The sequence below is a fragment of the Phodopus roborovskii genome, unplaced genomic scaffold (assembly GCF_943737965.1).
Source record: "Phodopus roborovskii unplaced genomic scaffold, PHOROB, whole genome shotgun sequence".
Classification (NCBI taxonomy): domain Eukaryota; kingdom Metazoa; phylum Chordata; class Mammalia; order Rodentia; family Cricetidae; genus Phodopus; species Phodopus roborovskii.
Window position 1 is genome coordinate 13,169,180 of NW_026125295.1, and position 26,264 is coordinate 13,195,443.

Below are 26,264 nucleotides of genomic sequence, written 5' to 3' on the forward strand. Positions count from 1 at the left end.
GCTAGAGACCCCAGCATGGGATCCGGAATATCTGAGATTACTATATCCAGCCAATTAATTATTTGCTGCTAACATGTAGGAGAAATCAAGGACCCAAAGATTGGAGTACCTGTTGTCCAGCTCCCAACTTCTCCTTAAGCTTCGTAGGGCCATGGGAAAACTTATGCCAATTGTACTTTTGAGTAAGAATGGTTAAGACCAGCCAGAATAAAATCAGTGACCTGGCTCAGTAAGCTTAGGGGGAATATCTGTTTTTGATGATTGCAGGTGCTAAACTGGGACACTATAGACAGAGCCAAGCCATAGTGATGACTTCCATGCAATCTACAGAGTGGGTACAGGGACTAGGAGGGAATCTGCATGCTTAGAAAGAATGACAGCATCACTGTTTACAATAAACAAAAAGATCTGTATTAGAACATTTACACTCAGGGAAGGAAGAGGTATCTGCATCATCAAATGTGGAATGTTGAAGAAATAGTTAAAATAAATAACAGACTCTGAGCACAGCTGGGACTGGCTCAGGCTAGGGGGTCACAGAGGCCACTGTCTTTCAGCTCCAGGCTGCAGGGGCCACCACCTGGTCACACTGGCCTCCCCCGACAGCACAGCTGTGGGGCACAGAGTCTCAGGCACTAGAGTAGTCAGCAAGCTCACTCCCCACTGTCCTCACTTATGTCTGTTACAATGTCTATCAGGCTTTGGAGCCCAAAGATATAGCCAGCATCCTGGCCCTCATGCACCACACTGTCCTCGCCATACAGCCTGCAGGTGGTGTGTGCGAAGTCAATCATGCGCACATCCACCGAGCTGGCACCAGTGGGTTTGTAGGCATAGGCGCCAGCAGACTCATCGGCAGACTCTTCCGAGAGGTCTTCCAAGTCCTCGGCATCTGAGTCCAGGGTCACTTCTGGCCATTCCTTGCCATCGTAAATAACCAGCAGGGAACTTGAATAGAAGCGGTAGGATTCCTGTCGCTCCAACACGGCCTTGAGCTCAGTTAGCTTCTTAAGCACAGGGCCCAGGAGCTCACGGCGCAGGTACCGCCCATTGTGGAAAAACTGGAAAAGAGCCTCTTTGAAGCCCTGTACCGAAAGCTTCCGCCCATGGTACTTGTTCATGAACATGAGCTGCCCAGTACCTGCCTGGTACACCTGTGGGAGAGACCAGCAAGTCAGGGTCAGAAGGCTTTTCAAGACCTCGACACTGAGTGAGAGAGGGTGATGTGACTGGCTGATGAGGTCGTGTGACTTAGTGCATCAGTCACACAGAAGCTCCTGTCTTTGATCAGCATCTACCCAGAATACGCCCCATCACCTACGTCCAGTCACTGTATTCAAGGCCCCTATTCTGCAACTACATCAATAAAGGTGGCTTAACTCTGTATCCTAGCATATGGACACATACATATGGACTCAGCCAGCCAGACTAGCCTCAGAGGGCTCAACTGGGCAGGCACACATGCTTTCTTTTTAAACCAGAAAGCAAATAGGCTCAGGTAAGGCCAAGCTTGGATTTTAAAAAACAAAACATTGTAATTTGTATGTGTGTTGTGTGTGTATATGTTCGTGCTGGAGATCAAATCCAGTGCTTTGTGTATAAAAGGCAAACATTCTACCATTGAGCTATATCTCCAACTCACTCAAATCTGCCTGGTTTTGGGTAGTGGGTACTGAACCCACAGCCCTGGGTGTTAAGTGCACACTCTACCAACTGAGATATACCCAACTGAGTCTGTGTTGTTGCTGTTTTAAATAAACCAGACTGGATGTATTTACTAAGGGAAAGTGGGGAAAACTGAGTGGAAGGAGTTTTAAATTGCCAAAGGATAAATAACCCAAATGTGAGCTCTTCAGAGCATTCCAGAGTTCTAAGCCACAGGGATGTGACAGCCACCGGGTACCCTAGTAGTCTTTCCTCACCTGCATGCCACACACGCGTACACCAATGACTGCAGACGTGCTCTGCTGACATTTCCGGATCTGGTTGGCTGCTTTCTCCTCTGAAGCATCATCGCCATGCTGGCGTGTGCCCATCTTGAGGTCCAGGACACAAGGTACCTCGTAGCGGGAAGTCAGGTTCTCCAGTAAGATAAATTCTGAGTAGTTAAGGACAATACTCCAAAAGGAAGTGTTTGCACATAATGACTAAAGAAGCCTAAGCCCACAGGCCCCTCCACTTATTAGCTGTGCTGTCTCCCACAGACGGAGTTCATAGCTGAGGAGAAATCTCAGAAGTACCCTTGATCTGTTGGGGAACTAGTATAAATAACTAGCCAGTGTTGACACTCAACACAGGCCTAGGGCTCCCAGCTAGAGATGCACATACCAAGTCTGTGCATCTCTGGGTATCTGTAATGGACTGTGCATGTGGGGACACACCAAGAGGATGCTGATTCAGATTCCCAAAGCTGGAGTTACAGGTAGCTATGAGCCACCTGAGTTGGATGCTGGGAACTGAATTAGTGGTCTCCAATAGCAGTGTGAGCTCTTATTCACTGAACCATCTTTCCAGCTCAGGTGTTATATTTTTAATAAAAAATATATGGTATTTTATCAAAAATATCACAATACACAACATGTTTTGACCTAGGAAGGGGATGGTCAGGGCTGGGAACAAGGCTCGCTTGTTACATAATCCTGACACCCTATGTTTGGATCCCCAGAATCTATGTGAAAACTGGATATGGCTGCATGTCTATAATCCCATCATTCTTAAGGTGAGATGTGAGGCAATGATAACAACTCCCTGAGAGGTCTAGGACTAGATCACCTGGAGAAGTCCACTGGGAAGTGCCAAGGAGACACAGCCTCACATAAGGTAGAAGGTGAGGACAGGTGAAGCTGTTTTCCAATACCACATGCATGCCATGGCACCGTTTACCCTCACAATCAAACAAGTACACATACATCATACACAAACGAATCTTTAAAATAAAAGCTTTGATTACAGTAAGTAACTTTCAAGTTTTACTAGAACATAGCCACCTTCATTCATACTAACATCTATGGATGTTGCTATAGCAGCAGAGTTGGTGACAATAGATTGTATGGCCTAGGAAACCTGAAATACTCACTATTTAGTCCTTTCCTGACTTCTGCTTAAAAAACAAAAAAACAAAACAAACAAACAAAAAAGGTTTAACTGCTGGGCAGTGGTGGCTCATGCCTTTAATTCCAGCACTCAAGAGGCAGAGGCAGGCGGATCTCAGAGATTGAGGCCGCCTGGTCTACAGAGTTAGTTCCAGAATAGCCAGGGATACACAGAGAAACCCTGCCTCAAAACAAACAAACAAACAAAAGGTTTAAGTTAATACCTGGGACAAGAAATATATACACAATCATCTCCTAGACCATCTTCTCCAAATCAGAAAGGAAGACAACAATTAAAGACATTTTAGGCCATCAGTCAAGGTAACAGTTGTAAGGCTTGGAGATCTGACTCAGTGAGAGAGAGTTTGCCTACAATTCACAAGGCCCTGGGTTTGATCCTCAATACTACACACAAAGTCTAAAACATCCTTCAACTGACGAAATACATCCTTCAACTGACGAAATACATCCAATATGCTTAACTCATACATTCAAGATGATGCTAAAATCATACTATGATGGCTGCCTCTGGAGGGTTCTTAAGGTGAGAGGTGAGGCAATAATAACAATTTTCTTCTTGAACCTGGAGCTCATCAACTGGCTAGACAGGTGGCCAGCAAGTTCTAGGGGTCTTCCTATCTCTGCCCTACATCAATGGGGTTACAGACCTGAGCTGTCATGCTCAGATTTTCTGTGGGCATTGGGATTCAAATTCCGATCTTCATGTTTGCAGAGCAAGCCCTATCTATAACCACAGAAACATCTCCCTGGTGTTGATCTTATTTATTTGTTCTGACAAGAAATCTCTAAGATGAAAAAAATGGGAGTAATATTTTAAGTCTCAAACACTTCAACACTACATATGAATTTTATATGAATCTTCCCTCAAACAGACCAACAATAAAAACAAAGAACTACAGGCAACTAAAGGATGCTCAGAGTGGGAGAAACAGTTTTTCCCAGGAAGAGCATGTCATTTAGGAACACGAACACACACACACACACACACACACACACACACACACACACACACACGCAACAGCAATTAATGAAAAAAACAGGCCATGAATTTGAAAGAGAGCAAGGAGTATGGGTTTGGAGGGAGGAAAGGGAAAGGGGAAATGAAAAAATTTGAAGATGTCAGTTGTGGGGCAGTGAGTACATGCAGACAATCACGACAGGAGACTGATGCAAATCTTAGTGACACGTACTTAGGAAATCAATTCTCAGGAGTTTCAACCCACATGAAGGAGAGAACAGACTCCTGCAAATTGTTCTGACCTGTATGTGTTCCTAACCGTGGGCAAATCCAACCCTGGGTTGGATTCCTAGGACTGAAACAAACAAATCTAGGACAGTGAATGACAGTGGACCGGAAAAACGAGGACCCTGGGACTTTGTGTATAGCTCTGTACGGCGGACTGGTAAGCCAGCACTGAAATACTAGCCCCATCACTCCCGTCAACTGGTGCAGGGGAGTCTGAGCAGGAAACAGTCTCTTGGTCACCCAGCACAAAAGTCCACTTGGTACAAGATGGCTTCTTCATGAGGTTCTCAGAGACCCACTATTCTCCCTTACGTGTACTCTGAGATCAGGTTCTACTCCTGAGAGAGGTGACAGTCACCCAGTTATCACACAAGGTTGTCCTGGGCACAACTTTTATAGTGGAAATTAACTATAGCTAATATAAAACAAAACAAGGCCCATTAGATGGCTCAGTGAGTTCAATTTTTGGAACCTGCTTGGTGGAAGGAGAAAACTGACTTCTGCAAGTTGTCATCTGAAGAACATACCCACACCCAATACAGAACACTTCAGGTAGGTGTAGTGGCAGGCACCTGTAATCCCAGGAATCAGAGAAGAGTCTCCTAGTTCCTCTGGGCAATAGAGACCCTGCTATCATAAATCAACCAACTACCCAAGTTCTCTCTTCCAACCTTCCTTGCTGCTCCTCTTCATTTCCCCCGAGGTAAAAATGCCTTATGGCAAAGGATACTGTACTGGTTTCGATGCTTTGCGTTCTCCTTCATTCTCTGTAACTGTTGTTGATGACATTTCATGCTCCAAGGGTTATAGTGTTTAAGCTGGGAACTTATATTTCCCTTTTTTTCTACACTGTAGTATAAGACTTCAGATTTCTTTAGCCACTCAAATTCTTCTTCTAACTTATGACTATAAACAAATAAGGATTCAATGAATCATAATGTAGTATCAAAATTAAATATGAAAGAATAATGAATCAGTTTTCTAGAGTAATGGATATTTATTTGATGTGGTTACTATATATATATATATCCAAACTCATATATTTAAGCGGGTGCATTTTATCATGTATCTACTTGTAGAAAGTTGATTCAAAATTTTAAAAGGGAACAGTCTACCACTATTTTCTATAGCAAGTCATAACAATGGCCTTTTCTCCCCAACTTATGAGGCAGAAGTCTTCATTTCCCCCTTTTCAGGCATTATGACTCCTGGCCTCTGGTATACAGGGTCTCGAACTCCAAAGACCAGGAAACAGTGAAGTAAAACTGCACTGAAATCAGTTAATCTACTTGACCACATTACACATACTTTACATTTTTATTCTACACTTTTATAAGTTCTGGCTGAACACCTGTGGGACTTATAAGGTCCTGCCCGAATGGGTCCTCATTTTGTCCCCCACCATTAGCAAGCAACCTGGGGTAGAGGAATGAATGGCTCTCCTCTGCCTGTGGCCAGGCACAGAGCAATTATGGAAGGAATGAGTCAATCCCTTTTACAGGTGCCACTTCAGCTATTTATGCAAAATGGCATGATCTAATCCAGAGCCAATCAGAGACACCAGACACGTGGGACCAGCAGTGAGTGAGTCACCTACAGGTCCACTATGCGTTCTTAGCTTCAGGGAGGAAGACTATAGCCAGGCCCGCAATACTTCCTCTCCCACACAGCACAAGGCCCTCCTCTCAGTTTTACTCACCTCTTCATCTTCTCCTCTTTCCGGTGTTGACGCACCCAATCCTTAGGACTCTTTTCTGTTTCTAGGACATGATGTTTTTTGTTTGTCCACCTTAGCAGCTTACTTTTTGGTTCACAGTCTGAATTGTCTACAATGTCCACAGTTGCATGGTCCCCCTTTAACGGATATGCTATTAAACACAAGTTCCTGTCTTCATCTTCTTCAAAGCGCACGGATACCACACCTGAAAGCGGGGTGAGGAGCAGAAGGGACTTTTAATTCCACAGAAAAAAGCATTCTAGATAACATGATTGTAACATTTGTTTTGTTTCTTACCCTGTTCCTTAGTCTCTATGTTGCCAGAGGCCCCAAACTCATCTGCAAACCTAACAAATATCAAAACAGCTAGAAAAAAGTGACACCATACAAGACAAGCAATTAGGGAGCAAACATGGCCAAGAGAGAGGCTTCCTCTCTAGTGCACTCAACAAGGGAAGGCAAGGGCCAAAGAATTACAAGACACACTTTTCCATCATTGAAAATGTTTATTAATTTTTATGTAACTCTTCTAATCCTGAGAGAGACACAAAAAAAAACATCGCTCTATATACCTTATAAGAATGTGTATGCCCTGAACAGAAACTCCGGCGGCCTGGAGGCTTGCTTTAAAGCCAAGCCCGAATGAGGGGGACACAGGTGTGTGTGCCTTCAGGTGAACACACTGAGGAGGGGGAAGGACTGGGTAAGCAAAGCAAAGTAAAGCAGCAAACAAACCACACAGCACAGACACCCTGGCCAAGGCTTCTACAGCACCCTCCATGGGTGGCTGAGCCAAGCCTTCTGTCCTTCTCAATTAAGCTTTTATTGTTTTGTTTTGTTTTTTGTAGTTTTGTGTCACAAAAGAATAAAATGAACACCAGCAGATGAGGGGCAGGAACACAGACACATGGTAGCCTTGAAAGCAGCTCTCCCCTTGAGTCTCTAGCACCTGCCATGTGTAATTAGACAGTCTCTGAGGAAGGGGCTGCCAGGTGGGAGCACTTCAGCGGTGCCGACGAGCGCCTTATAGCCGACTGGCTGAACACCTTTCCTCCTAGGCCTCTCTGCCCCACGATCACTCAATCTGCTCAGTCCTTGCTGCCCGCCCGCTTGCTTGCTGCAGGGAAATGCGTGCTCACTTCTGAGGTGGCCCCAGCTCTGGGCGCAGAGGAGCGGGAGGGGGGTGTCAGGGGACCACACTTCCCTGTGGGCATAAGGAAGGACCAAGGGGATAAAAACGGGGCAGGGGTGGCCAGCTAACAAGGGAACTTTGGCTTTGTCCTGGAAAAAAAATAACAGAAAAGGACCAAGTGAGGGTCCCCAACTCCCCCCACCAGCCCACCACATGCATTTCCAAGTAGAGAGAGGCAACCCAGTCCATCCTGTCTTAAAGAACAATGTTTTCACTGTCCCAGGATAATTTACGTTGTCCTAGTCTTTTTTTGCACCCGGTAATACACATTTAAAATTAATTTCTTAAGATTTTTTTTCTCATTTACAAAAGGTCCCCTCTTCCCCAGGAAAGACCACACCATGCTGGTGGTTGATGTTCCCTTGAAGTGTATCATTATAAAAAGAGAGGAAAAAGTCGCTACATGTGAATCAAAGGGTTGCCTTCACACAGCAATTCTGGGGACATTCTGTAATAGCCAAGGACTTGAGCTAATCAGCACAATCCTCCCACTCCTGCATTCCATCTGACTCAACCCTGCTCCCAGCCTACCTAATCACCAGAGCTTCTGGTTTCCTGGAGGACAAAAAGCAGGCAGCAAGAATTCTGGGTAAAATCCTCCTAAAGTCTTCCAGAACTGTTCCCACATGGGGACTATGGGTTACCTTGAGCAAGAGACACCTGAACATAAAAATAACTATACTTCCAACAAAAATAAACTCAAAGCAAATCCAGAAAACAAATCAATTGGGCAATCTTACCAAGGCTTGCAAACTGGGGGTGTGAGGTGCTGGGCCGAGGGCCAAGAGGAGGAGAAGGGAAAACAAAAGGGTAAACGGGAGGGGGGTGAGGGCTCCCAGGACTGCTGCCTGGGCCTTCCACTGTCACAACCCCTTACATCTTACCAGCCTGGCGACCCCTCTAGCAGCTGGGGGCTCACCTTTGTACTGGGGAGTGAATTTGCGCATCTCAGCTGGGAGGGTCTCGTAGAACTGATGCTCCCTCGGAACCAGGGGCTTGCACAGGGTTGTCTCGTTGAATCGGAGAACACATGAGTGCCCCCCAACCTGGTGGACAAAGGGCTCCAGGAGGACGCCCTTGGTGCGGGGCTCCACGTCCATGGTCCTGAAGGCTGGGCTCATCCTCCGGACACAAGCAGCAGGGAGAAAGGGGAGGCAGCGGTGTCCAGCGGCCAGCGCGTCCTCCGTTTACTGCCTGTCCTTACGTCTGTCTGTGTGTTCTCTGCTCTTAGGTTTGTACAGGCGAGGGCACTCTGGCGGAAGCAAACACAATGACATGAGGTTTGGAAGTAGCCTGGGAACCGCCTTTCAGTCAGTCAGTCAGTACTTGGCCTCCTCAGCAGGAAGACAAACAGCCTGAGCTCACACAGGGCTCCGCCCACACTGCCTAACCCTGCCCCGCCTCCTTCCAGAAGAGACAAACACTGGGAGGGGGAGGGAGGTAGGGGCGGGGCAGATAGTGACAGGCAAGGACTGAGCTCCAGGGACCCCTAAACCGCCAAACCTGGCCAACACAGCGTAAGAAGCCATTACAACAGGCAAAACACAAAGCCACGATGGCGTAAAAGCACCGTTTCCAACACAGTATTCAGATAAACCTTACCATTTTCTAATTAAAGGTTGTCACACTTGAAGGTAAATGCTGTCTAAGTTACTCTGCTAATTATATTTTTATAAAATGTACTTAAATACGGGGAAAACCAACTTACGCATTGTTCGATAAGATCTATTCCTTTAGGGCGTCCACAAACACTGCCCCTTGCCAAAAGCCAAAGCCAGACCCCATTAACCTTATTAGCAATGGAGCTCTGAACCCGCTTTAATGATTAACGTCTGTATCTAAAAACAACCGATTGAAGCTGGCTAACTCCATTGTAAAAGATACACAGTGTTCTAGGTCACCAACTATTTTTATCAGTACTATCCTGATCACCCAAAGCTGAGGCACACCTTTAAACTAAACTTATTACTCCTGGGCCAGTCAGGTCTCTCCTCCACCACACAACCCTGTCCTTACATCTAATTGGGGCCCCACAGTCAACAACAGACTCTATCCTATCAGCAGGCACACAACCTGTGTACTCAGGTAACTGTCTGAGAGCAGGTCAAGCTGGTTCTGTTTCCCACCTGTAAGCTACAGATGCAGGCATCCTCCCGAGGCTCTACTATACCACCTTTCATGAGTGCTGGGGACCTTGCTGGTGGAGAAGTCCCTTTCCCAGGACTCCCCCAGGGAATGGGAGTAAAGAGGAAGAGCCTGCTGCAGATGTGCCCACTGTTCTTCACCACGGGTAAAGCACCTACTATGACGCTGGCTTGCGATTGCACTGCTTGCTTACTTGGCCCTCGTGGTATTTCTATGAGACAGACACTACCCTCCTACATACACATTAATGTGCAGAGGTTAGGAAACACCCCAAGCTATCCACCAGACAGAGAGCCACAGCTCCAGGCTGAACTCTAGACTGCTACTGCTGGATGTCCCAATGCAACTGCCTCCAGGACCTTAGGCCTCAGGACCCCCTCTCCCAGGCAGGTCTATATTTCTGCTATCCACAGGCAACATTAGCTTGTCTCCTGAGAGTGCTCTCTCTTCCAAAGTCTGTATTTTCTACACAAATAATGTAAGTTGGTGTCAATGTTTTACCCTTTTCTGCTGTAGTTTGTTGGTGTTCATGTCTTCCTTTCAGAGAGCCTAACTGTGGTCTCAACAATAGTAAATTCATATGCTTTCCTATATGTTAAGAGTCCCAAGGGTCCTGACCTCTCACCTGGCATTGCCTTCTTTCTCATTACCACCACAGACCCCTCAGGAGGACATATACCCTGAGAAAAGTCCCAAAAATCACTAGGCAATGGGACTATAAGAACGCATAAACTCTGACAAACTTTGAGCCTGCTGCAGCAGGAAAGTTAACCCATGCCGTTGTTCTCGTCCCTCAAGGCAAACTGTTTACAGGCTCCAAGAATAAAAAGAATGCCTCATTCCAGCATTCCATCAAATATGGGATGCCTCAGAACTCAAGCTCTTTTTCTCTCTTCTTTAGTTTTTCAAGACAGGGTTTCTCTGTGTAGCCCTGGCTGTCCTGGAACTAGCTCTGTAGACCAGGTTGGCCTTGAATTTACAAAGATCCACCTGCCTTTGCCTCCTGAGTGCTGGAATTAATTAAAGGCATGTGCCCCTACTGCCTGGCTCTAAAATACTTCCTGAGACAGCAATACTGGAGGAAAGCTCATGACTCACAGCCAGCCTGCCAGTACCACATGGGTCAGGGACCATCCTTATTAAACAGAGTACAACACGCTCCCCAATGCCCAGGCCTTGGAAACAAAATCCAAAGTGTTTGTCAAGATATAAAACTACCTTTGTGCTAGGTGGTGAAGGCCTTTGATCCCAGGACTTGGGGAGAAACAGGCAGGCACATCTCTAAGTTCAAGACCAGCCTGATCTACGGAGCAAGTTCTAGGACAGGCTCCAAAGATACACAGAGAAATCCTCTCTTGAAAAATAAATAAATAAATAAATAAATAAATAAATAAATAAAACTGCCATTGGTCTAAGAACAATGCCAGGCAGCAGGGAGGCCCCATAAGTTAGGACGCTTCAACAGAAGGACCCAGACTGAACTAAACAGAGTTCCAAGTCCTTTGAAAACATTTTTTTTCCCCAAAAATAAATAAAAAGTGATGGCTCAACATTGGCTGCAGAAGCCCAACACACAAGCCTCATGACCTGAGTTTGTCCCAAGAAGCCATGTATTGGTGGAAGGAGAGAACATACTGCCCAGAAGTATTCTCTGAACTCCACATCTGTGCCCACACAAGTATACATCACAAACACTAATAGTAACAGGTTTTAAAGCCCCCAATGCACTTAAGTAGTAACTTAATCAAGCTGAGCACTTGAGAACAATCCCCAGAGCCCACAACCTACAAAACAAAGGACCTGGCGAACCGTGCTTGCAATCCCATTGCTGGGGAAACTGAGGCAGGATGATTCTTGAGGTTCACTGGCCAAACAGCCTAACTATCAGTGTGCTCCAGGACCAAAGGCCCTGCCTTGGAAAAGCAAGGTGCACAATTCCTGAAGAATAACACCTGAGACTGACCTGCACCTGAACACACATATGCATTCATATAAACACATGCATATATATGTGGCACACACACACACACACACACACACACAACTCCTTAAATACATTCAACTAAGAACCAGGTATCTCTCATCTATCCCTCCAATGAAAAATTTCAAATGGTTCCTTGGCATCTATGTACAGTGTGGACCATGGGCTGAAAGGCCCAACTAGACTCTACCCCCTTCCTAGGTCTAAGTGTGCATAGCTACTAGACATAATATGCCAACTTTGCTACTAGACATAATATGTCAACTTTGCCACCCTCCCTTCTCATCTAACCCCACCACCACCACCAGAGTCTCACTGTGTAGCTTTGGTTGTCCTAGAACTCACTCTATAGACCAGGCTGCCTTGAATTCACAGAGATCCGCCTGCCTCTGCTTTCCAAGTGCTGGGATCAAAGGTGTGCGCCGCCATGCCTAGATTCACCTTGATTCTCCCTGCATCACAGTGATGCTCCCAGGAGAAACATCATCTTGGGTAGAGGTAGGAAAAATAAGGCTCATTCTTGCCTGAGCCAAGTCTGATGACAGAGAAAACTCCCAAATGTGAAGTGGAACTAGAAAATGTTTTAGGCAGTAGTAAAGTAGGGCCAGAGTCTTTGCCACTAAATTGCTCGGGTGGAGACTAATACTTGGTCCTTGGTTCCCTTCCTCCTTTGGAGATCATTTTCTTTTCCTTTCCCTCCCTCCCTCCCTTCCTTCTTTTTCAAGACAGATTTCTCTGTGTAGCCTTGGCTTCCCTGGAATGTACTCTATAGACCAGACCTTCCTCTGCCTCCCAAGTGCTGGGATTAAAGGCACACACCAACACCTGGCTGTTCTGTAATTCTTTTGTTTCGACTATGTGTAACTTTACAACATGAATTTAAGAATGATGTCACTGTGACACAGGTTAGAAACAGTGCGAAAGGTGACTCAGTTCTAAGTACCTTTGGACTTCCCCAGGCATTACAAAGTCCATCAACTTCCTCCCTAGACACCTCAGGAGAAAGAACAGTGCCCGAGTACCTGCTCTCTGCTCCACAGGCAGTTTGAGTAGGATGTTACTAGTTTTTTTTTTTTTTTTTCTCTCTCTCTCTCCTTCTTCCCCTAATAAAGCAGTCTTGCTATATAACCTAAAACTTACAGCAATCTTCCTGCCTCAGACTCTGAAATGCTGTATTATAGGTATGTGCCACTGTACCCAGCCTGTCAGTAATTTATAAACATCCAAACACTACGGCTCACTTTTTCAGAAGCCCTGGGTTAGCAATGGTTGCTGTGAAGCTCTTGCAATCTAGAGACCAAGAAGACCTACAAAACCCTGGCTTCAGACTCAGCAGCAGGTTTAGGTTCTCACACTGGCCTACAGCTGTCCATGAGACTACAAGTAAAAGCAGAGTATGACCCATCCTAGAAAGGGATAGACAATGCTCCCCACAGCCCACCCCAAGACGAATTAACTGTCAGTTTAAGGATTTGCTGAACCAGTACTTTAGAGTTCTTAATGTTTGTTTGTTTCCCCAGTGCTGCAAGCTAAACACCTGTGACTAAAGCCCTGGGCTCTTAGCTCACTGCCCAGAATTTACTTAATGAGACAACAAATAGGATCCACAGGAGCCACTTACTCTGCCTCAAGAAAAGCCCCAGGGTCAGGTGGTCACCAGGGATTGTATGAGGAGCCACAGCCTCAGGCACAAAACAACCCTTTGCACTGAAAGCTCCACAATGGGCCCTGAAGGCACCACTTAACATCTGCCCATCACAGCTGGTACACAATCCACAGTTACACAAGCAGGGTCAGTCTTTGAAATGCTCCTACACGACTGGTAGGAGCACAAAGCTACACACATCATAGTGACAGAACATAGGTAAGGAGTTACTGACAGGACAAAGCGGAGGCCAGGGTTGACTGAGGCCCCAGAAACTGGGATAAATATGCCAAGTACTCATCAAATCATAGCCTTAAAATTGCCTCACTTTGGACATATTCAGTCACATAACAAGGTCAACCTGGTTACTATCTTGGCCAAAGTTAAGTCACCTTCCTAGTTTGTTTGGTTTTGTTGTTGTTGTTTTCTCTAATTCTATTCTTGAGACAGCCTAACTATATACCCAGCTTGGTTTTGAACTCATAACCCAATCTCCCAAATACTAGGATTATGGTCATGTGGATAATGCCTGGTCCAATCTCTTCCTCCTGCCTCAACTGTTCCCTCCCTCCTTTTTCTCTTTTTCAGACAGGGTTATGCCTTGTAGTTCAAGCTTGACCTATCTTTGAGCCTCAACATTTTTCTTAATTTTTTTAAATTACATTAATTCACTAATTTATCTATTCATTCATCATGTGCATGTGGTCACAGTTCAGGGTGTGTGTGGAAGTCAGAGGACACTTTTGGGAGTCAGTCTTCTCCTTCCACTGGGTGGTGAGCTCCAGGGATTGAACTCAGGACTGACAGCAAGTACCTTTACCACTGAGTCATTTTATCTGCCCTCCTTTCTCTTATTCAAAGGGGTGTGTTGTCAAGATGTTGCCCAGGCTGGCCCTGAACTCACAATCCCCAGAGTACATTAGCCAAGATCAGAAACATATGCCACCACATCCCGCTTACAACTCACTATGCGAGGGTCACATATTTTGATTTTCCTACCCACTATTTCCACAGTTACATCTGAGTCTTGAGAGAGCGAGAGAGAGGAAATGAGTAAGAGTGTACACAGTGCTATGTTCCCCGGGCTGGCCTGCCTGTGGCCTACAGTGATCTGAGGTCTTCCTGAGCCAGTCTATTTAAAGTGCCACACTGTCTCAGCCACACTCTCCAAGGCACCCTGCTTTATTTTCTCTTCTTGATTACCATAAAACACGATTATATTGTCTGTCTCTTTTTTCGTGTCTACTTGAAAACAAGCTCTATGAACTAAGATTTATTTATTTGTTCATTTGTTGGGACAGGGTCTCCCTATGCATCCTTGGTTGGCCTAGCACTCACTATACAGAAAGGCTGGTCTGGACCTCATAGAGATCTACCTCAAAGTGCTGGGATTAAATGTTAGTATCACCATGCAACACATTAAAATTTTTTGTTTTATTTTATATATATGAGGTGTGTGTGTGTGTGTGTGTGTGTGTGTGTGTGTGTGTGATGTGCAAGCACAGAAGCCACAAGAGGGTGTTGGATTTTCTGCAACTAGAGTCACAGAAGGTTGTGAGCCACCATGTAGGTGCTGGGAATTGAACCTGAGTCCTGTGGGAAAGAAGCCAGTGCTCTTTAAATGCTGTGTCATCTCTCCAGATCCTACTATAGACATTTTTCGCGTGTGGTTTACTTCAAAATGCAAAACTAACAAACAAACAAACTCACCACACAGAATAGGTACTGCACAGGAGCAACTCAAATCAGGGCTACACTGGATGTTTACATCACAGATCATAGGGTGCAAAAGGCCCGGAGTGTGCCATCTAAACACACACCAATAAGGTGAGGACAATTGACTTTTTTGGGGGTAGGCATTTCGAAACAAAACGCTCTATTGTTTAAACTATAAAGACTTACAAAAAGCACTAGCTAGCAGAGTGTGGAAGCACACACCTTTCTAACCCTGACTCTCAGAAAGCAAAGACAGGAAGATCTAAGGTCAGTGGTCAGCCTGGGCTCCAAAGCAAGACCCTACCTCAAAAAATAAGAGAGAGAGAGAGAGAGAGAGAGAGAGAGAGAGAGAGAGAGAGAGAAGGATCGAGGAGGAGAGGGAAGAAAGGGAGGCAGAATAAGATAGGTAGGTATCAGCTTATAACACAATAAACTGTCCATTTCAAATGTTGAAATGGGGCTGGAGAGATGGCTCAGAAGTTAAGAGCAGTGGCTGCTCTTCCAGAAAACCTGGGTTTGATTCCCAGCACCCATACGTCAGTGTACAACTGTCTGTAACCCCAGTCTCAAGGGGCCGACACCCTCTTCTGGTGTCATGCATCAGACATGCATATGGTGTACAGACAAATGCAGGCAAAACTCCCAGGCACATAAAATTTTTTAAAAGTCTAACCACATAAGTTCAATTCTCTGGAACCCACATAGTGGAGAGAACTGACCCCCATAAGTTGTCTTCTGACCTCCACATGTGTGGAATGTTCCACACTCCTTAAAACATTCTGCAATTCTGAGCACATGTTACTTTCAACACCAAGATATAAAAAAAAAAAAAAAAAAAACAAGGATGGCTGTTCAGCTCTTGAAGATTTTTAAACCACACACAAACCAACACTGATACAGCACATGCTTTGAGCCTAAGAACTTCACTCCGTGTTGTTCTGAGAAATGGCCCACACTTTCACAAGTGAAGATTATGGCCCAACACGCGTCCCTAAGGTGAATGTAAGACACAGATGGTCACAGAAGAAAATAACCAAGTTCTCAACTTTCAATAATAATAATGAAGCATGACTTTAAAGAAATGAGAGGTCCTGAGGGTTTGCATCATTTGAAATATTATGTAGCCCAGGCTGGCCTAAGTGCTATGATTATAGGTAAACACTAATTTAGTTTAGTGTTATGTTTAGGTAAAGCTGGGGGTTGAATTCAGGGCTTTGCACACTAATATAGCTACATTCCCAGCTATTTTTTTATTTTTGAAACAAGAGTCTCCCTATGTCACCCAGGCTGGCCTTAGCATCACCATCCTCCTGCTTTGACCTCCTGAGTGCTGAGTGTATAGGCCTGAACCACCATGAATTTCTGCTTATCAAGCACTTACTGTTTACATGGCTCCTCCATTCTTACAAGTCTCTCAGAGAGGTACTGGTTACTGTCCTTAAAGGTGTGGACATGAGGCACTTACCATCCAGGCCTCATCACAGGGTGTTCATTTCTTCAACATCAAAACCATTTTATACAAGTTGATTTCTTTGCACAAGTGTTTTCACCTATCCATGGAAGCTAGAAGATCTTGGGTGACATGCTAAAGAATGCTGTCCCGATCTCCTCTGCGACAGTCTTTACTGTCCTGGAGCTAATGAACTGGGCTGGACTGGATGGGCATCGAGCCCCAGGGATCCTCTTGCCTTCATCTCCCCAGCCCTGAGATTACAAGTGTCCACTACCAACCTGTGTGCTAGGGACCAAATGCATGTCCTTCAAGTGCTTTAATAGCTAAGCCACTCCCCCAACCCTTATTCTAAATGTAATAAGTGCTGATTTCATCCAAACCACACAACAATGCAGATCCTTCCCCTCGAATGCCACGGGACAAGTAAAACTGCAAATTCCACTCTAAAACCTGTAAGGGACAGAGTAGTCCTCAGCTGCTTCTATCCTCTAAAACTACAAGCAAAAGTCAAATCACTCCATTTCTCTTTTTGACATCTGGAATGATAGACAAGGCCCAAAGGAAGAGCTTTTTATCCACCTATAATGGTCACCAGAGTAACCTGCTGGAATTAGAGTTCTAGCAATTTAAAAACCACTATCCACCTGTGATCTCACAGTCACAAGGAGAGGCAAGAAGACTGCAAGTTCAAGGCCTTCAAGCAGTAAACAGTGAGATTCTGTCAGAGGAAATAAAAAGGCTAAGGCAATGTTCATCAGTTGAAGCACATACTACTGCTCTTGCAAAGGACCTGTGTTTGCTTCCCAGCACCGATACTGGGCAGCCTGTAACTCCAGCTCCAGAGCATCTTGACAGCTGTGACCTCCTCAGGCACCACCCACACATCCCCCGACAAAAATACACACAAAGAAAACAAATCCTTAATTAATAAAAAATAGGGGCTGGAGAGATGGCTCAGTGGTCAAGAGCACTGTCTGCTCCTCCAGAGGACCTGGGTTCAATTCCCAGCACCCACAAAACATTTTTTTTAAAAAAATTTAAAAATTAAAACAAATAGTCAGGCAGTGGTGGTGTACACCTTTAACCCCAGCCCTTGGAGGCAGAGGCAAGTGAATCTCTGTGAGTTTCAGGCCAGCCTGGTCTACAAGGCAAGTTCCAGGACAGCCAGGACTACACAGAGAAATCCTGACTCAAAAAAACCATAAACAATATTAAAAGCCAAGCAGTGGTGGTGCATACCTTTAAAAAAAAATGCACATTCATTTTTTTTTTCCTGCCTGCATGTATGTCTATGCAAAGTGTCTCTGGATCCCCTGAAATGGAATTACAGGCAGCTGTAAGCTACCAGGTGAGTGTAAGAGCAGCCAGTGCTCTTAGCCATCCTCCAGCCCCTAATGTCCAATTTTCTTGTTTTGTTATTGCTGTTGCTTTTTGGTTTTTCAAGATAGGATTTCTTTGTGTAGTGTTGGCTATCCTAGAACTAGGTGGTGAACACCTTTAATACCAGCACTTGGGAGACAGAAGCAGATGGATCTCTTTGTTCAAGGCCAGCTGGTCTACAGAGTAAGTTCTAAGATAACCAGGGTACCCAGAGAAATCTTGTCTCAAAAACCAATAATAATAATATCAAGAATTAAAACTTTATTTCAGTTTTGAAAATTGACTTCTGGCTTTCACAACTGTGGGGAAGTATTTGTTATTGTGAATGCCTCAAATTGTTTAACCAACAAAATCAAATACTTCCTTTAAAACTGTAACACCACTCCCTCAAGTAAATCTAAATTATTGAGGTATGATATGGCCCCTTTATCAAAGTATCAGATTTCCTTCTAGTTAAATATGTTGTTTTGGGGGCTGGAGAGATGGCTCAACACTTAAAGAGCACTGGCTGCTCTTCCAGAGGTCCTGAGTTCAATTCCCAGCAACCACATGGCAGCTCATAACCATCTGTAGTGGGATCCAATGTCTCTTCTGGCATAAAGTTGTACATGCAAATGGAACATTCATTCATAAAACAATCTTTTAAAAAATGTTCACACCAAAAATTTTAGTCTTTTTTTTTTTTTAATTTTACAGTCTTAGAACCAGTTACTCCCTCTGAAAAGTTTTTGTGGAGTGTTGAAAATTGCTGTGTATTCTACCATTAAGCTACATCCTCAGACACAGTTACCCTCTTTAAGGCAATTTTCCATCTCCAGTCACCACCTCCTTGGTGACAAAGCTTCACAAAGCACTACAGGTTCCCTGTTCAGTTTTTATTACCCACTCTGCCTAAGGAGACAGTCAGTATTCTTCCAGGACCAAACCAGCAAAAACTGAGCCAGCCTTGAGAGAAAACCCCTAAGACTGCACCAACCATAGCACTTTGTTCTAATAAAGAACAACAATAATAATATTATCTGCCAACTATCCTTCACAAATTCGGAGACTGCTAAAGTATCTCTAAAGTTAACTTCAAAGAAATCAAATTCAACTGATGATCTCTACGGTCACCTCCTTGTGAGGTAGCAGCGGGCTCTGGTCAGGGAAAATCAAAGAGGGGATGAGGGTGAACACCAATGGGACACCTACACTTCTGCCATCTCTACCCAATGCGCCCATGTGCTTACACTTCTCTCCATCATTCACACTTTCTCTCATCTCAAGGAGCTTACGCTACTTCCAGACAAGACACTCTTTGAGAAGTAAGTCTCATTCTTGTCCTTTTCTTTCCTAGGCCTTACTCTCTCCAGACCTGTTGGTCATACCCATCAATAATTAGGCTCATAGAACCTACCAGCTGCCACTTGGCACCCCAATATGGTCTGGACTCCCAATGTCCCAGGACCCTTTACACTGGGCTTAGAGTTCTCAATCTGGATGCATCATCATTACTAAGCAATGATGTCATCAAGCATGGGGCCTTGGGAAAGTGCTCTTCAGCTACTTTAGGCCCTGCACAAATCCTACAAAGAGGAAAGGAAGCAGGACTAGTGACCCCACATTCAGAAATGGATGACTGGTGACCCCACATTCAGATATGGACGACTGTGACCCCATATTCAGAAATGGACGACTGGTGACCCCACATTCAGAAATGGACGACTGGTGACCCCACATTCAGATATGGACGACAGATGACCCCACATTCAGATATGGATGACAGGTGACCCCACATTCAGAAATGGACGACAGGTGACCCCACATTCAGATATGGACACACAGTAAGAAAGATGCAGACAGCAGACATGGTGGCCTTTAATCCTAGCACTCTGGAGGCTGAGGTAGGTGATTCTGAGTTGGAGGCCAGCTTGGTCTACAGAGCTAGTTCCAGGACAGCCAGGGCTACACAGAAAAACCTTGTCTTGAAAAACCAAATAAATAAATTTTCATGGGGATGGAGAGATAGCTCAGCAATCAAAAACCAGAATGGAAGGAAGGGAGGGAGGGCAAGCATAAAATGTTTAATAAGACTTAACTAATTTGGAAAGACAGTTATCTCAACAATGTGAAAATAGGCGATTTAGCAAGTTATTGTTCTTCCTGTCAGGTAACTCACAAGAAAACACTGGTGGAGTACAGAACATCCACCCCCTGCCCTTCCCTCACTGGGCAAGTGGACAAGTTCAAGAGTTGGCACTGTCCTACCCTAGAATGGAACAGAGGCTGACCTGCAAATCCCCAGTGGACCGTTGAGCTCTAATAGCACTTTCTCTCTATTCGTGTGAGATTCAGCATGACTCCCTACTCAGGAAAGGGAAAGAAGGTACCATGGCATGGCACACAGGCACGAAGGACACCAAACTGGCAGGTTTATAATTAGGTTAATCTAAGGTAAACATTGCCACAGTTTTGGCGAAAACATCTGTGTGAAGATGATTCAAGACTGGGGCATTGAAGGGGCAGGCAGTGCAGTGGCACACGCCTGTAGTCCCAACACCCCAAAGGCTGATGATCTCGTGAGACTCCATCCCAAAAAACAGCGTGCTGGGTGTGGTGGTACACGCAGGCAGACTTTTCTACATTCATCCTGCCTGGCCTATGTGAGTTCCAGACCAACTATGGTGACACGGTGATACCTGTCTCAAAAGATTTTTGTTCAAATATGTTGGAAAACTATTGTCTCTAGCAACCTACTTCAAAAATAAAATGAAAAAGTAAAACTTTAAAGTAGGGCTGGAGAGATAGCTCAGTGGTTAAAAGCACTGGCTGTTCTTCCAGAGGACCTGGGTTCAATTCCCAGCACCCACATGGCAGCTCACAGTTAACTACAGTTCCAGGGGATCTGATACCTTCATGCACATAAAGTTAAATAAATTATTTTTAAAAAAGCTTTAAATGTGAGTAGGGAGGACACTTAGAGAAAACATTGTCATCTAATGTTTATTTTATACTTGCAAAACAACAACAGTCTACTACCCTTATAAAAGAAGCAGGGAAGGATGATGCAATCAGTATCTTTGCATTTCCCAATGGAGCCAAGACAAGTGCATGCAGCCCATGGGGCATCCTCCCAATTTTGTGTGTGCAGCTGGAGTTTGGAAAGGCTGTTGGCTCCAAAGCAGTCCCAGCTAGAAGAGAAATAAATACAAAGCTCAAGAGAAGGACTGGTATTGTGGGCTAGTATGAATGGAGAGGTTTAAGATAGAGTGAAATGGCCCTGAGAACTGGGGCTGTAAGTACCATTGATTGGGTCAGCAAGAGAAACGGAGTCCACTCATAAGCCCTGGCTTGTGAGATCCAGCCTGGAACTAACTGCATATATCTCTGCCCATGAAAAGAAGATGCAACCACCAGACCAGGGGTTCTACTTTCTGGTCTGTAAAAACATTTTATTCCATTAAAACACCAGCTTTATTCAACAATTTCTTTTTTCTTCCTTTCCTGTTATAGAACACAGGCTGGCCTTGAACTCCAGGCAATCCTCCAGACTCAGCCTCCCAAGTGCTGAGAATACAGAGGTGTTATCACCACATCTGGTTTAGGACATTTTTAAATGAATGATAACATTAGTGGATACAAAAACTAAATATTTTCTCATTTGATCAATTGTATATTTCTATTCTAAGTATTAAAAAAACAAAAAGCAACAAAAAGTGGGTAGAAAATTTTGAAAACCTTCCATGACAGAGAGCAGACCGAAAAAGATGGCCCTGATGGCACAGTCATTAATTCCAGCTAAGGCAGGAGGACAGCAAGCTCAAGGGCTCCCCAGGATACAGAGCAAGTTCAAGACCAGTCAGGGCAATTTCCAGAGTCTTTATTCAAAGGGGAGGGGGCATGTAGCTCGGAGTCAGCACATTTGTCTAGCATGCACCAGGCTGTGGAACTATCCCTAAAATGGAAAGAAGAAAACAGGTAGTAGAAACACTGGCTGATCTCAACTACCCACAGCTCAGACAGCAGACACTGGAGTGAAATCTCCCACACACAAAGATTTCAAGAAACCTGAAGCCTGACATTCATCAGCCCTAAGACAGACACTTAGGAGACACCTGACAGGAACAAAATGGAAAATAGGCCTGAAGCTTGGGAGAGTCCAGCACAGTACTGGTAACAGTAACTAGAGCTGTTAGCATTTTTATTTTTTGTAGATGCTCATCACTTTAGCAATAGTTACATTTGACTAACATTAAGTAACAAGGCAGGACTTTTTCTATTATAACTCACCTTTTACTACCTGTTCTGACCTAGAAATTAGATTTCAGCTATATAAGTCTCCCTACCATTTCAGTGTGAATTAAGTTTCACATTGGTGAGATGGCTTGCTGCACAAGCCTGGCAACTTGAATTTGATCCTTGAAATCCACATAAACAGAAAGGAAGAGAACCAATTCCAGAGTTGTCCTCTGACCTCCATAAGCCCCCCCCCATCCATACACATACAAAATAATAATAGTTTTTCAAAGGTTTTAAAGATTGAGGTCTCCCTATACTGACCAGGCTGTGCCTGAATTTACAATCCTCTCTGGGATTACAGGTCTGCAACATTGCTAGGCACAGAGTCACTTCTCAGTACACCTTGGTCGTTCTTTCCCAGCTTCTTCACAGGGAGGATTAATAAGATTGGCTTCAAATCCAGCTACTCGTCATAGCCAAAAGATCTCAAACACAAGGAATGATCAACAAAAGCCAGAAGCTCTATCACACAGCTGCTTCAATAAACAAATCACAAGAAAAATAGAACAAGCACATATAAATTGAAGAGACTAAGAACCACCTCAGTTGCCAGGGTGTTATTGGTGCACACCCTCAACCCCAACACTTGGGAGGCAGAGGCAGGTGAATCTGTGAGTTCCAGGACAGCCAGGGCTGTTACACAGAGAAACCCTGTTTCAGGGGAAAAGAGAGCCACCTCATCAGAATGCTAGTAAAAACTTCAGATGGGCATTTAAAAAAATTGGGAATTACACGTTTTGAAGCACAGTAACAGTACTGTAGATTACATGACTAGCTTTCCTCCCCCTTGTTTTGAGACATTGTAGCACAGGCTGTCCAAGAATTTGTAATCCTCCTGCCTCAGCTTTTTGAGTGTTGGGATTCACTCATACTTGGAACTTATGTTCAGAAAAAAAGCACTAAAATATGTATGAACAAAGTAACATTTCTGGAGGCTAAGGTATCAAGAGGTCCTGGACCAAATAGTCAGCAAAGCAAAACAAGAAACAACAAAGACATTTCCCGATATGTACCCTTCAAAATCCAGTATTCTACATTTTCTCCTTTAAAGTGAAGGATGGAGCTGGAGAGACAACTCAGTGGTAAGCATATTGGCTGCTCTTCCAGAGGTCCTGAGTTCAGTTCCCGACACCTACATAGCAGCTCGCAACTGTGTACAACTGTAACCCCCTCAGATTTTATGCCCTGTTCTGGTGTACATTACATGCAGACAAAGCAACCAAACACCCAAATTAAAAAGAAGAAGCGGTAGCAAGCAGTAGTGGCTCACAACTGTAATCTTAGCACTTGGGAGGCAGAGGCAGATCTCTGAGTTCAAGGCCAGCCTGCCTGGTCCACAGAGTGAGTTCCAGGACAGTCTACACAAAGAAGAAACAAGGCAAGCTGACTGTAAAGGCTCATGTGTATAATCTCAGCATCTGATTAAGGCAGGAGGAGTCCTGCAAGTTCTGGGCTAACCTGGGTTATTATGCAAGGCCTTCTTAAAAACCAAATAAATGAATAGTTAATAATAAAATACAATGTGAAACAGCAAGAAGTCTCTGTGAATATCGTTACCTAAGTTTTGGTTTGGGACAGTTTTTGATTTTTTGAGACTGGTCTCTCAATATAGGCCTGACTGACTAGTCTTGGAACTTGTGGCAACCTACTGTCTCAGCCTCCCAGTGACAGTACAGGTGTGAGACACAACCAACTGAAATTCATTTTAACTGTTGGAAGCTGGTGATGAGTGACAGATTAAAGCCTCATACATATTTTCTCTGCAAATGATGTTTTTCTTCAAACTTTTTGATGAATTCTCAATTCAATTTTTTTGGGGAAAATTGCATTTACTTATTAAAATGATATACTTCATAACAAACACTACTTGCTATTTTTATTACGCAAAAAGACAAAATATAATTTTTAAAATAAAAATATGGTTTAAAATGTAATCCTACTAAAGTAATTTCCTGATTATTTCCTACCGTAAAAAAAAATGTGGTCAATTTGTAAGATAATCATCCCATGACATAAAATAATTTCCCTTGCCCGAGGTAGGGGCAAATGCCTCTAATCCTGGGACACACAGGAGGGGCAGACAGACCTATGAGCTTAAGGCCAGCCTGATCTACAGAATGAGTTCCAGGCCAGCCAGGGCTACAAACCCTGTCCCAAACAAACAAAAAAAACAGAGCAACCCTTCCCTTAAAGGGAAAATTCTTCCCCAGTGCATCCTCTATATGAGCCAACAATGGAAAATTTTCACCTTAACAAGCCAGCCTAGGAGCCAGCCCATCCTTGTTGCCTGGATACCAGGGACATCTCTGGGGCTTACAGAGGCCCTGATCCTCCCTGAAAAGGAGACTATGCTTCATCAGTCCACAATTACTCCCCCTGGCCTATTCCAACATTCAAGTACTTGGTTGTATAGACCAAAATCTGTCTCCTAGGAAACTCCAAAGCACAAAAGCAGTCTATTCCATATGCTAAACTGGTGTCTACAATTATAACAGGTCTAGTCCTACTTCTTATGCACTTGAATTTTACTATTAAAAAAAAAAAATCAGAATACAGGTAAACCAGTCTGAGTAACAATCAACATTTCAATCAACTTGATCTCAAAAAAAAAAAAATTAGGAGGCAATTAAATGGACTGTCCATGTCAAATATAAATATTTTATATTTCTATCTGTGACAGAGGCTGAAATTTAAACAACAAAACCCTGTAATTATACACTCTCCATGACAACTTAGTAAATAAGCATCTTCCTTCTCTTATAAAGTCATGGGGGGAAAATGCAAATACAGCAAACATTTTAAATACTCAACAAAACTGCTGTAAACAAGGTCCTTCAGTCTGCAACATTTTTGTTATGTTTAAAAGCTCAGTATTTTTTTCCCTTTTGGATCTTTTGATAAATATTTATTCTTTGACAATTTCAAACATGTATACAATGTACTTTGATCATATTCACTCTCTGGCCTGTTATTCTCCTCCCGCTTCCTCTAGACCCCTACGGTACTCCTCAAAACTATTCGAATTTATTTTGTTCTTGCTCTATATACATTTTGCTAACAGCATTATTTACAAGCGATGACTAGCTCTATTTCCTTTGGCGTGCAAGAAGCACTAGATTTCACTAGTTCTTACATTTTGCACTCATTTTTTTCTGCTAGTACAGCTTTCCTAATATTTAAGAGAAATTAAAATCCTAAAATGAAACAAGTCGTTAGGAATGATGCAGAAGGCAGATGCGGTCTTGTTGTTAAATATGAAAGAAATAAATATCCCACTCGTGGTAGAAACATCAGTATTTAAAAGAAAGGCATCTTTTGATTCGTTTTAATGTCTTTAAAAAAAACAAAAAACAAAAAGCAAAAAAGACGGGTTGGATGCGCAGATCTCCCCACCCCCAATCAAAGACGAGGTGACTGGCACAACTGACGTTCAATACCCAAAATGGCTGCACGTCTGCGGGCCCAGGTAACTAACAGTACCTGAGGATCAGGACTGACCCCTTCATCCAAACAGAGAGACCCCATCGCCAGTGACCTGGGAGGTCGCGGCCTGGGGACCGCAATGAAAAAAGAGATCCTGCCCACCGAAGACCCAGGGAGACCGCTTCAAAAACAGAAAGATACTGCGTCGTCCCCTACCCCACTGCAGCAGACCTCTTCGATGCCGGGGGACGATTCTGCCTTCCTCTCAGTGGGGAACTCTAGGCTCCCCAAGGACCACAGGATATAATGGCCCCGTGCAGAGGGAGCATCTTACTCCACAGAAACGGGGGGAGCCCGCTTCGCAATGACAGCTAGCGAACCCCTCCCCCAAGGGATCTGGAAAGCCCCCCAGTGATCAGGAAGCCCATCCGCTACCAGCACCGAAAACCTCTTCCCTAAAACCCCGGGGAGAAGGGCCACGGGCCCGGCGGGGCGGGCGTTACCTGCGGCCACAGCCCGGTCCCGCGACGCTTCCGTCCTATTGTTTCTCTTCGACCAAAATGGCTGCGGCCGCGCTCAGCCCCGCCCCCCGAGCCTCGCTCCCGGCGCCCCTCACTATTGGCTCGCACCCGAAGCCGCGCAAGCGGACTGGGCAGCCTGAAAGACTCTGTTGCTAGGGCGCCAGGATTCGCTTCGGGGGGCTTCCGGAATGGGTGGGGGAAGGGGGGAGCGCAGGAGGCAGGAGGCGGAGCGTTGTCCTGGTGACGAGGGTGGTCAATCGGTCTGTTGCGTAGCTGAAGTAACTGATGGGCAGTGTACCAATGGGTCGATTGCAGGATGCCTAGGATACGGGTAGATGGACAGGCAGTCCCGGTTTGCCCTACACTGGTTGTCAAGGACAACCGATATTCATTCTGTGACAAACTGCAAACTGCAAAGATGGATGTGAATAATCACACTGCATGTGAACAATCG

General features: G+C 44.6%; 1 protein-coding gene across 1 annotated transcript; it reads right to left on the minus strand.

Moving 5' to 3' along the window:
• Nucleotides 1-388: 388 nt before the first annotated feature.
• On the minus strand, nt 389-25,957 carry Ip6k2 (inositol hexakisphosphate kinase 2). The gene is made up of 6 exons (XM_051203952.1): nt 25,793-25,957; nt 8,188-8,520; nt 6,059-6,281; nt 5,090-5,265; nt 1,923-2,098; nt 389-1,154 (listed from the first exon to the last, which is right to left on the minus strand). The coding sequence occupies exons 2-6, from the start codon at nt 8,387-8,389 to the stop codon at nt 654-656; spliced, it is 1,278 nt and encodes a 425-aa protein (XP_051059909.1). The 5' UTR covers nt 8,390-8,520; nt 25,793-25,957; the 3' UTR covers nt 389-653.
• Between the last annotated feature and the right edge of the window lie 307 nt (nt 25,958-26,264).

What these genes read in the sequence shown, in the direction of transcription:
- Ip6k2 (XM_051203952.1), bottom strand. Translation starts at nt 8,389, where the DNA reads ATGAGCCCAGCCTTCAGGACCATGGACGTGGAGCCCCGCACCAAGGGC. An exon ending in AAAGAGGAGAAGATGAAGAG is followed by an intron (nt 5,266 to 6,058) that starts GTGAGTAAAACT and finishes ATTTGTTTATAG; the next exon opens with TCATAAGTTAGAAGAAGAAT. An exon ending in TACGCGTGTGTGGCATGCAG is followed by an intron (nt 1,155 to 1,922) that starts GTGAGGAAAGAC and finishes TCTCTCCCACAG; the next exon opens with GTGTACCAGGCAGGTACTGG.